At 40.4% G+C, this 12405-nt stretch overlaps 1 protein-coding gene across 1 annotated transcript in view; it reads left to right on the top strand.

Annotated features, from left to right (window-relative positions):
- Nucleotides 1-7831, top strand: part of gfra3 (GDNF family receptor alpha 3) — a 64447-nt gene extending 56616 nt beyond the window's left edge. The window contains exon 8 of the mRNA XM_034598803.1: nucleotides 5836-7831. Within this exon, the coding sequence (XP_034454694.1) occupies nucleotides 5836-6051 (216 nt within the window). The 3' untranslated portion in view covers nucleotides 6052-7831. The remainder of the gene's footprint in view (nucleotides 1-5835) is intronic.
- Nucleotides 7832-12405: the final 4574 nt, after the last annotated feature.

Below are 12405 nucleotides of genomic sequence, written 5' to 3'. Positions count from 1 at the left end.
TATTAATATGGAATGAGTGTGTAATATCAATTCATAGTTTCAAGGAAACTGGAAGGCTTTTACTGTGAAGAAGCTACAGGAAGCACTTTGAATATTGTATAGTAATAGCAGATTGATATGGAGCTGTGGTAACCACTGCTGTATAATTCAAGAGATAATGCACCAATGCATGCATTTTAAACAAGACTCATCATTATTATGTATGCAAACTGGAATATGGAGCATGCACTAAGGGAAGCTGTAAGTTTGAAGGAATTAAATGCATTTATTTTCCGTTATGCATTCAGTTATACTTTTGATTGGTCACATAGGCTATCACTTTTGGTTGTCATGCCGAGGAGGTCAAACCTCTCAACATTTGAACACAATGGTGTGTTTCAAAGATCAAATGAGCAGCTGTGTGGCTGTTATCAAAGCACTTTGTCAAACCTTCAAAAGACTCTACTGAGAGTGTGTGATCCAACAGGATCAAAGCTAAACACAGATGTCATAAATGTTATGGGTGTAAAATATAATACCACTAAACACATTTTTTGGTCATAAACCAAAGTATTGGATAAATTACAATTCGGAGTTGATGGACGCATAACATTGGAATTATCCAAATGATTCACAGCAATGAACAAGTCATCCACAAATCTCTGTGTTCTTCTTTTCTTTTGCTGTTTATTGGCAGTTGGCAAACCGCTTTTATTTACATTACCATCACCTAATGGAGGTAGTAATATATTACTTATTAACAGGCACTAGTAATAGAGACAATATGTTATATGATAGCCAAATAATTACTATTAGGTTTTCATTATTCAAAGACTATTCAAGAATTTGAAAATCATGATCCATCCTTACAAGGAACGCATTGAACATTAAATTCCTCAACTGTAATGTTATTCCCATCTGAAAAGGGCTATCATTTTGTTCTAAAGGCCATGGACAAGAACAATATTTTATCATCTAAGTTTTAGGAATTGTATGTCCGTCCTACTTGGCAGTGATAGGGTTTGTTTTGTGTTTGTGCTCAGATTGATCTATTTTTGTGTGTCTGTTTCAGTATCATTCATATGGGGATCAGGGTCAGAACTAAACAGTGATCAAATAAATGTTCAAACTGTCCAGACTGCGTCTTTAATTTCGTCTCTCCCGACCAATCAGGCTTCACACGTCTGTAGCACACAAACACATCTTGGCCCCGAAGAGTTTTGAATTCTGTCCTGTTAGATCATGTGAGTCTGCCAGCTCAGTAACGTACAGACACTGACAGACACACAGAGATGCAGAAAAGGGCTGTCAACATATGCTAGCTGCATAGGCTGCCCTTGTCCAACATTGACCATTAAATATTGCCCAATCCAATTGTGGACCTGGCTACTGTAACCTTGGCCAGACTGGTATGGCTGTGGCTCCGTGGCTCCCAGCATGCCTCAGTGCCCGAGATAATCTTGGCCTCCAGACAAGAGGGGATTCCAACTCTCTCCTCCTCAGTTGCCCTCCTCCTCTCGCTCTCTCTATCTCTCTCTCACGCTCTGTGTCCGTCTGTGTCTCTCTCCCACTGAATGGATTAGATGAGGTGCTGGTTGGAAGCAGTGCATCAGTCAAGCTTCATTAGTATGAATTTATTCATGCCCATATGTCTCCCACCTCTTTCTCTTCCACCCAAAATCCCCCTCTACTCTCCCTACTTTGTTCCTCTTGTCCTTTCCTCAATCCCTCCATCCCACCTTTTCTTCTTTTACTCACCTGCTCCACATCTCCTGATCTGTCTGTCACTCAGCTGCTTGTTTCTTCCGAGGAGCTTTTGCTTGTTTCTCTAAAGTGATTTTTCCAGAATTTGAAAGGTTTCACTTCAAAAAGCTAAGCATCCTCTCCAGCAGTGGGAAAAAACCCGTCACATTCAGAGGCAGAGATGAGCACTCTTTGTTTTAAACGTTACATTTCTGCAGAGAATGTGTAGTAAGGTGGGATGTCATTTTGCGTTCCTTAATTTTCTTATTTGCAGACATACTCAAACAATGTCAGGTATGCATCAAATCAATTAATCAATCAATCAAATTGTATTCGTACAGCCCATATTCACAAATCACAATTAGTTTTCTAGGGCTTTAACAAGGTGTGGCATCCTCTGCCCTTAACCCTCAACAAGAGTACGGAAAAAACTACCAAAAAAACATTTTAACAGGGTAAAAAACATAGAAGCCTCAGAGAGAGCCACATGAGAGGGATCCCTCTCCCAGGACGGACACAAGTGCAGTAGAGATTGCAAGTAGCTGAACACATCAACGAAAAGAAGACATCAAAAATAAATTATTTTGAGTATTAAAATAACAATGGCCTCTTGTTACACAAGCAATCACACCTCCAACCAATTCCCATCAGGAGGCGGGGTTGAAAAGTGAGAGGAAAATAAACGTAGCAACTACAATTATAAAAAAAAAAGCCCTGTGAACATATTTGACATGCCTCTGTGCATTCACCAAGGTTCAGCCTAGAGAAGCATAATTCTACCAATAACAAGGTATTTTTCGAAGAGGTCAATCATATAACAGTGCACACTCATGTCCCACATCATAACAAACTGAGGTGGCTGCATCCAACAATTTTTGTAGTTTTCCAAAACCAGTGATCTGGCAATCTAACCCACTTCAGGTTGTAAATGGCCCAGGTGGTATATAAAAGTGGCTGTATTTTTTCTTCACAAGACTTTCTCTTTTTCTTTTCCTGTTCATTTTTTTGTGTTCAAAATAATAAAAGTTTTCAGAAAAGATTCATCATCTACTTTTCATCAGTACAACATGTCCTACATGTATAAAAAAAATGAATCTTACATGTACAAAACTGTATTCACTCCAAATACAAAAAAAGATATTCTACAAGTATGACACAACCTGCTGTTGTTGCCTGGATGGTGAATTACTTAGTACATCTGTGAGAAAATCCTCATCATGACACAACGGCGGAAAAATCATGACAAAAGTCATTTAATATATTTTGTGTCATACTTGTAGAATATCTGTTTTTGTCTTAATGGGATATATATTTTGTACTTGTATGAAATGCGGAAGGCTATTTGTTTCATTTATTAGAAATATGTAGTATATTTGTTTGACAGGTGCATTTTGTGTTTGGGAAATAAAATGCATTAGTGTGTGACGTATTTGCACGACACTGTGTTCCTAATTGAATGGTAGGAAATTAGTAAAAACATGTTTTGTTTGTTTGTTAGGTTTTGGCATGATTGTAGCTCCATACCATTGCCTCTGCTACAGCTACTAATAGGCATAAGAGCCTTTATTTGCTCAACTTGGTCTCCACAGCTTTTTTGACGGCTCTCTTTTCTGGTATCACAAGCTATGCACTGAGCTCGTTGTTGGTTCTCTCTTTCTCTTATCAGAATTTGAATAATTACATATAATATGATCTGTCGCGAAATAGTTGGCAGGAAGGTGGAGTGAAGGACTTTTCATAACTGTAACCATATTTATAAATGTTCTGTATACTCTTTAGCCAAGTTATCTTTAACATTAATTAAAAATGTCTTCAGGCTTTTTAAGTCCCCCACCAATAAGTTATAATAGTAGTAGATCAAAGAAAAAGTCACAAGACTGTTAATAAAAGATAGTGACTAAGAATAGCTGTGCAAACTGGATGAAAGTTGAAGTTAATCAGAGGAGGCTCACTCTGTTGGTCAGGCTGAATATTTTTAACATTCCATCTTAAATTATTGTCAAAGACTGTACATAATACTGACTGGAATCCTTTTCACAACTAATGAACTAAATAATTTTCAAATCCTTACAAAGGGGAGACTAACATAACTATAATTAATTTCTGCACCCTGAAGGAAAACTGGATAACTGCCTTGTTTACGGCTTCTGCAGCTGTCACACTAGATGATGAAAAGTTAAAGCCAGTCAAAAAATATAAACTGCATAAAGCAAGCAAGTATCAGAGGCAGTATTTCAATGGAATGATAGAACAGAATATTATTATCAGTAAAATAACTATTTGCACACAAGATCCTAGCATGGGCCTTGGGCTCCTCCAGATGCTGCTGCCTAAATTGAGGATGAACAGCTGGGCGTAACTTAGCAGTGTATCATATTCATCAATAGCTATAAAAGTTTCAAACAAAGACTTCTGTTGATCAAAGTGTTTACAAATGAACACACAACACATTTAAAGGTCCCATATTTTAAACTTTAGCTATGTTTTATTTGAAGTTTTGATATTCATAAGAAGATTTATTTTCACCAAAAACCACCTCAAAATTGTTTTACGTCTCTTACTTGCTTCTCTCTGGAGCTCTAGAGAGGTTAATTAGCCAGTCAGAGCTACTTTGTGAGTGACGTACATGCAGCCAACCACAGCTTGCTACTGTAGCCTCATGAAACTTATCGGATCAACACATCAAATGCAAATGGAGATGGTCAGTGCTGAAATTAGACAGACTCAGTCAAATTCAGACGAAGATTCAATGGCTGGTTTGGTGTGGAACTATACACCTCAGCCTTGGGCCTGGTTCCACTGCAAATGCCTGGATCATCTGTTGCCATTTGGATGCCCTCCCATGGTGTTGCAGTATCCAGGTCCAACACAGGAGTGCCGGAGCCTGCTGTCCTCTCCTTCAGCTCACTCTCCTCAGCTGCTAGATCCTACAGGAAGACTATTAACAGTACCAGAGTGCATTGAGGCCAGTCAGGGGAGCATGCAAGACCACAGAAATGTTGTCCATCATGGACATTAGGGAGGTGGGTGGTTGGGAAGCTGGGACGGCTTGGATTGTTTGGGACTGCAGATCAGAGACCAGCAGCAGCGTTAAGACAGGTGCATGGAAAGAATGTCTACTATTGGTGGCGTAATGGCAGAATACTGTGCATGGGTATATTATGGCCGAAATATGCTTCGCCAGGGTAAAGCCATCAGGCAGGGTATTCATTGTTCTGAGCTCTAACACAAGGTGGTGGGAAGGTTGCAGTCCACATGGACATTCATAACAATATTAGTTCTTCGCTCCAAGTATCACTGGAAAACCACAGGACAGAAGTGTTCCCCTCTATCAGCAGGAGTGATAGAAGCGGACACTTAAAACAGCAAGATAAAAGTAGTCCTACAATCATATTGGTAAACTGCAAGAAGTTTGTATCTGTGGTTTCATGCATAAAAGCTGGACATGCCTCATACCATACCTCAAAAAGCCCCACAAGCCCATATAAAGGCCCAAGGCTGCAGCCATACAACAACATCTTTGTTCGAAAATGCATCATTTCTGCCATTCTGACAGTTTGTAGAAGGACAGGAAGCAAGAGCAATGTAAGAGGGATATGATATGCAACAAGAATGCAATAATTAAGGATGAACTGGTTGATGCTGGGCTTGTTTCTTCTTTTTAAGTCCTCTGGTTTGATCCCTGCCTCAGCATCAGTCAGTTGAGTGTGTGTGACAGAGAAGCGCACATAAATGCAGTGAATACAATACAGAAATAAGACAAAATTCTGTAATAAAACTAATACAATTTCATGTCAAATTGAATATATTGAGAACACATTCTTTCTGATCACTTTAAGTTTCATATTAATTTTCATTTTAATTCACTGGCATCGGGATTATCATAAAATTACATTTTAAAACTTTAAATTTGATCTAAAATTATCGAAAACAAATACAGTTTTACCAAATGAAATGTGTGTACCTGACACACATATCTACCCACACATATTAGAGGAATCAAACTAGATCTTTACCATTTTGCGTTTGGGTGAACATTGTAATAGCATTTTTTTAAGCACTGTAAAATGTGACGTCCCCACCAGCTTTGACTTACAGTCTCCTCCTTGCCAGGTGGTGGAGAGCGAGGAAGAAGAGGATCTGACACAGATAGAGGAGGAAGGTGATGATGGTGACCAGTTTGACGTCATCCCGCTGTACTCAGAGAGGGCCACTGTCTCCAACCTGGGCTCCTCTGGGACTGGGGTGGCTGCTTCCCTCAACACCGGCCCTGCTAAACCCATACTACTGCTCCTTCTGCTCCTCTCTTCCTCGTTCAGCTGGGGGTAGAGCGAGGGATAGCGAGAACACACACACACACACACACACACACACACACACACACACACACACACACACACACACACACACACACACACACACACACACACACACACACTCACATGTAACGGACCCTCCAACAGTCCTGGACTAATTGCTGTAAAATTATAAGAAACAGTGAAGAAATGGACTTCACCTTTTGTCAGTAGCATCCCCTCACTTCTTCACTCCTGCCCTCATTCCTTCCTTCCCTCCTTTGACAATAGCACTTTGGTCGACATGGTCTGACTGCAGCTGCTGTGGTGTATTCATGTCCTGAGAGCACAAGAGACCTTGCCGTGGCAGGGCCTTCACAAGCTGCCATCAACCGATGAGCATCACGCTGCTGTTCCACACGTAGGTCCAGAAATATTGCTTCAACTCGAAAGGCTTGCTCAGTTATTGGCAAGTTAATACTGGCAATGTTAGCTAAGGTGTGTCAGTGTGATGAATCCTGGCTCATAGGCTACATTCTTGCTCTGTCATACAAACAGCAACTCCAAACAGATGTCCCAAAAACTGATGATTTGAATGTCCTGTAATTTATAGATGTGATTTGCCAAGATGTTTGGGGAAGGTGGAAGTTAGGTAAATATATGTCACATCAAACCATACAGTTTCTAGACATTACAATAGAGTAGCAGAAGTAGCCTAAAGTGTGATTACTACTCCTTTCTCATAATATATTACCCATGATGCAGATTCAAATGTGAAATAGCTGAATACCCAGAAAAAATAAAAAACAATAGATCCAGTATGTTTGTTGTAATGGGGAATCTACAAAAAGGGAACATCTTAAACTCATACACTTAAATGTATTGAATCTATAATTTGCCTGTCCACTACTACACACTACTATGATGCTGCAGACTTTCATTGAAAATTCTGTTTTTATCTTTTTATCTATTAAATTGCTACTTTTTATGTTACAGGTGGTTTGTAAATATGTTGACTTGAGATGCAGCTATCATTATCTATTGAATGTTAACAATGTTATTTTAAGGCATTTCACACACTCATAATTGTTCTCGAACAAAATGCCAGATTTTTTTCTGTCATTAAAATCCCTGGGCAACTGGTCAAAAAATGACAACGATTCCTTAATTGCTTGTTAGCCCCTCTCCCCACATTTCTTGGAAATCTGTTCAGTCGTTTTTGCGTAATTTGCAGAGGTAATAATTTCACATCCCCAAACTCTTTGCTAACTAACCTTGTCAGTCAGCTACACCCACATCCATTCTTTACAGTCCAGCAGAGTATGGAGCATAATGAGTGAAGAGTCACTAAAGAAATGATGTGACTGGTGCAGACCGGGTGTTTTTGTGCTTGGATGTGAATCTATCACTAATGTAGAAATGCCCCGCAGCTGCAGTCAGACCTTGTTTTTTTGTTTTTTTTTCAAGGAAATGATTTATATATTTATTTATTTTGACCTATTGATGGATGATGATTTGTACCCCTGGGTTTGACTTACCTGTATATGGGTCATCGTAACAACAATAGAACAGGGAACGGAGGCTGATTTACGATGCATCAGTCAAACTTTATCATGGTGATGAATGGAGTGATACTCTCTCCCTGCCGCTGTCCCTACTCTACAGCCATGGTGACTGACAAATTACACACTTGTCTCTTATTGTTTAATGAACACCAAGTGCCAAGTGTGTGATGTGTGTTTGTGCACACTGGTACTGGGATCAGGCAGAGAGATTGCAAAGAAAATTGGTTCAAGCTTTTTGTTCTAATTTAAGTCTTGCATGTCATCATTCTCACAGCCACACATGACATATAGATGGTCACACACACACACACACATTTGCAAACATACTGCCTGCCATATATTCAGTCTATGCAGCTCTTTCTTGCTTCATTGCTCTGTCCCTGTCCTTCTCTACCTCCCTGGTGACTCAGGACCAGGGCCCAAGCTGCCACAGGCACCAATATGAATAAAGCCTTCATAATAAAAACAACACACTAGAAACTATATGAGCTCTAAAATGGCAGAACAAATCAAATAGCTCCCCAGCAGGCAAAAGACACGTGCTACTTCTGACGCCAACAAAGAGACAAAATGAAGCGAGTTAGAGAGAACGAGTGGGAGAGAGATGTATGGAGGAGAAATTAGGGGGGAAAAACAAGGCCAAGTCCCTGTGTGGTCTTTGTGTGTTTGATGTTTTACTTGTTTATAGTTGGGGGCTCATAATCAGTCCCTGACAACATCTCTTTATCATCTGACAGACTCCTTGGGGGGAGGGGTGTGTGTGTTGGTAGGGGTGGCGGGTTGGTAGAAGTGGGTAGGTTGGGGGGTATCAGGCAATGATAGAAATAGTGCAGTATAGAGAGAACAGAAGGGACCCCGGAGCAAAAGCACAGCAGAAGGAATCGCCAGCTCTTGATTTTCTGTGTCTTATAAATCTTTTGCTGACACTAATTTTTGCCTCATTCCTTCCCATTTCTGGGGAACGTGTACAATTAACTCCCATCTGCAGGGGAGCCAATGGTGGTGGAGGGCAAGGACACAGAGGGAAGGAAGAGGAGAGAGGGAAGAGAAAACTGGAGACAGGGAACTGAAAGCAAAAGAGAAGAAATTGTGATGTGAGGAGAAAATAGAGAAAAGGGAAAGGAGGAATTGAAGAAAAGGGAATGGGGTGAAAGAAGAGAAGAATAACGAGGAAACTAATATGAGGGAGAGGGAAGAAAAATGAAATGCGGAAGCAAGACAGAAGAATAAGAAAGAGGGAGAGTGAAAAGAGATGTGAGGATGGAACAAATGATAAAAAGCAGGCAAGAATTCAGAAAAAATGTAGATGAGATAGAAGGAAAAGGGAAAAGAGAAAGAAAACAGAAGATGAGATAAGAAAAAGGACTTTGGAAGCAGTGGTGAGGTGGAAGAGTGGAAAGAGGATGTAGGAAAGGTAAAAGAAAAGGACAGAAGAAATACAAGGAGTAGTGGGAACCAAGAGGGGAGAAACCATAGGAAATTGAAGTAGGAGAGATGTGGAGAAAGACAAAAAGGACGCAGTCAGGAGAAGGAACAGTGAAGAGGAAAAAGAGGTCTGCTTTGGGAGGCCACTGAGGAAAAACACTACAAAAGAAATGAAAGGATGAGGACAGAGAAAGAGAGAGAGGTGACAGGTCTGCAGTATACCTTAACCTCTGTTTCTCTTAGACTCTGCTGAGAAACACACACATCTCAAAGGTCTTTCTGTCTTAACACACTCCTCAGACAAAACCTGTGTCGATCAGAGAACCAGTGATAAGAGACAGAGTGAAGCTCTGTGGGCTCTCTCACACTCTGCAGTAAATACTGATGTTCTGTGAGCAGCAGTTTGCTTCAGTGTTAAGTGTCATAAACAGCAATCAAGCACTGTGATCTGACAGAGGATCCTGATTAGAATGAAACATTCATTCATTGTAATGACTCTGACACATCAAGTGTTTGCATTCAGCGACACGGGTATTCATCAGGGAGACACAGGTCATGACAGTTTTACAAAGGTTAAAGAATTACCACCATCAGATCATCAGACTTAAATCATTCGTTGTCAAATTCCGCTTTAAAGAAATGTTTGAAAGACAAATTCTATATTCATCTTAATGTCAATAAAGCCCATGAAAAGACTCAAACTATCTTGTTAACACGTATTTTGTATGTATCCAAAACCACAAACCTTCAGTGTTGTTCAAAAAACACAAAGGTAACTGGGCCACATGTTCTTTTATTTTCATTAACATACATGCTGTCATATATTATATTACTCAGTGCCCCCCCCCATAAACACATGCACACACACACACACACACACACACACACACACACACACACACACACACACACACACACACCATCCTGCTACCACAAATACTAGAGCATCGAATGTGGATCAGTTGCCGTCTCCAACAACTGCACTGTTTCCTCCTATTAGTTTGTTTGGTAAAACTACAGTGTGCAGCTGTTTTGCAAAATTACAGAATCTTTAAATGAAATGATATATTATGAAATATATATTTATGAAGTGTTGTTTCAATATGAGAACTAGTGGGCAGAGAGAGTAGTCTATGATGGGTTGTGTCGAATAGAAGAAGACAAGTAATGGAACATCGCCCGTGTCCTTAAACTAGAAAGAAATAATTCTACCAGTTCTGTGACATAATTCGACTTTACACTTGGTTTACTAATAATCAAAAGGCAATGTCTCTGCAGATATACTCCCACCTCCATTTTTCCAGTTTTGTTTGACTTTACAGTTTGATATCACATTGCTTTTCAGCATCATAGCATAGAATAAACAGTTAGAGATAAAACATTTTTATCATGAAATATTTTTATTGAATTCAATTTTATTAGAAGTTTTTGACCGACCCATCAGCTGAACACATCTGTGATGTTCTTCCTCCGATAGAGATTAAATATTGTTCAAAACGTTTTCCCATCCCTGTAGCCGACTAATGTGTTGAACTTGTACGCTGCTTTGCTTTCACCATCTACTTTAACTGGAGTAATTTCCATGGGTTTTAATTCTGGAGTCTGTGCCGCTCTTCCATCTGTGTGTCTGTCCGTATGTCTGTTCACACTGTCTTTGTTCACACAGAGGGTTTGTCAGTCAGTTGGGACACCTGCAGGAATTGTTTGAATTACCTTTCAAGGCTTCATTTAAAATGTAACCAGTCGTGTAACGAACCACTAAACTGAAAGCACAGCTGTACCTCCCAGACTGTCACTCCCAACAACCTCAATTAACCACATTGATTTGAGATATCTGGTATGAGATTCTCATGAGGACTGTTGCTGATATTGTAAAACAGTGACAGGTGACTTAGGGTGAAACATAACGTTACCGTAAAAGCAGCAGTGTAGAAATAGTTGAGGGCCGATGAAGAAACATTTAGAAAAACAGTTATAAGTGACTATTACTATCCAGTGTGCTATTGATTGACATATTGATATACAGTATATAGATGCGACATTTGCAATGTACAGAGCTTGAAGACATTGGGGTTCTTCTCCCACACTTTACATGGTTGAGGGTGAGGTTTATACCATTATCTCAGTATTAAAGTGAGAAACTCAACAGTTTCCACAAGAAGCAAATACTTGAAATGGAGGATTGAGCAGAAAGGGGGGCGTGAAAGTTGTATTAGTTGGTATGTTATGTTCACGCTCGACTCCCTGCTCTGCTAAGCTCCATGTGTCCTTGTGGGGAGTGGCTGGCTGAGTGAACTACGTATGAAGTGGACAGTGCCCTGCTGAAAACACAGTAGGAATCTGTAATTATACCATCGCCTGCTGAGCTCTGTGTGTTACAAGGAAATAATCATCTTAATATGACAAAAGCGGGCATATCATGTATAGTAAATTACTTCAAAAGGCAATGAGCAGTTCTCTCAGACTCAACCACCACCCAATAGTTGGGGTTAATTGAGATCAGCAGGGGAGGGCAGGCCCTTCACCGGGCACCATTGTTCATCTTAATTGTTGTCTCAGCTGTTTGTTGTCGGGGCCGGCACATACTGGCAGGACGACAAGAGGGATGGACAAAGGCATAAAGGGAGACAGTGGAGCAAGAGAGAAAGGAGGGAGTGGACAGTAGTGATTTACATTAATATGTACGGAAATAAACAAGCAGAGAAGCCATGCGTTAAATCAACTCAGAGAGAGAGAGAGAGAGAGAGAGAGAGAGAGAGAGAGAGAGAGAGAGAGAGAGCCTTCAGGGTGAGAGAGGAATAGAAAATGTTTGTGTATGTGTGCTTTGAAAGAAGTATTTTTTTTATTGTTCTATTACGATGCAGTAGATTTACATGCACGGAAGGTCATGCATGCACACACACTCACACACTCCGTGTTAGATTTAAGCATCTAAGTGTGTCTGCTTTCTCTCTCTCTGGTATTTTAGTATTCTAATCCATCATTGGCCTGACATGGGGATGCTGTCTCTCTCTTTTCTCTCTCTTTCTATGTCTCCCTCTCTATGATTCTGCACATACACGGCATCCAGACGTAAGATAAAGAGCGAGCAGGGGGAAAAACAAACTCCACAGTAGGGAGAGCTTTATCCTGAGAGATAAAGCGGCAGAATAAAGCAGCGACAAAGAGATATTGAGGAAGTGGAAAAGATGAAAAGTGAGTCAAAGAAGGGGGAGCAAGGAGCAAAAGCGCCAGAAGAGGAAGAAGGGATTGGAAATTGAAATGGTAAAAAGCAGGGAAGGACAGAAAAATGAAGGCAGAGGGAAGAGGGGGTAGAGGGTGGTGGGATGGGTGAGAGAGCAAAAGATAGAGACAGAGAGATGTGTTGCAGTGTGTCGCGGCTGAAGTCCTCCCTGCTC

This window comes from Hippoglossus hippoglossus, chromosome 10, assembly GCF_009819705.1.
Source record: "Hippoglossus hippoglossus isolate fHipHip1 chromosome 10, fHipHip1.pri, whole genome shotgun sequence".
Taxonomy (NCBI): domain Eukaryota; kingdom Metazoa; phylum Chordata; class Actinopteri; order Pleuronectiformes; family Pleuronectidae; genus Hippoglossus; species Hippoglossus hippoglossus.
This window is presented reverse-complemented; position numbering and strand designations above follow the sequence as displayed.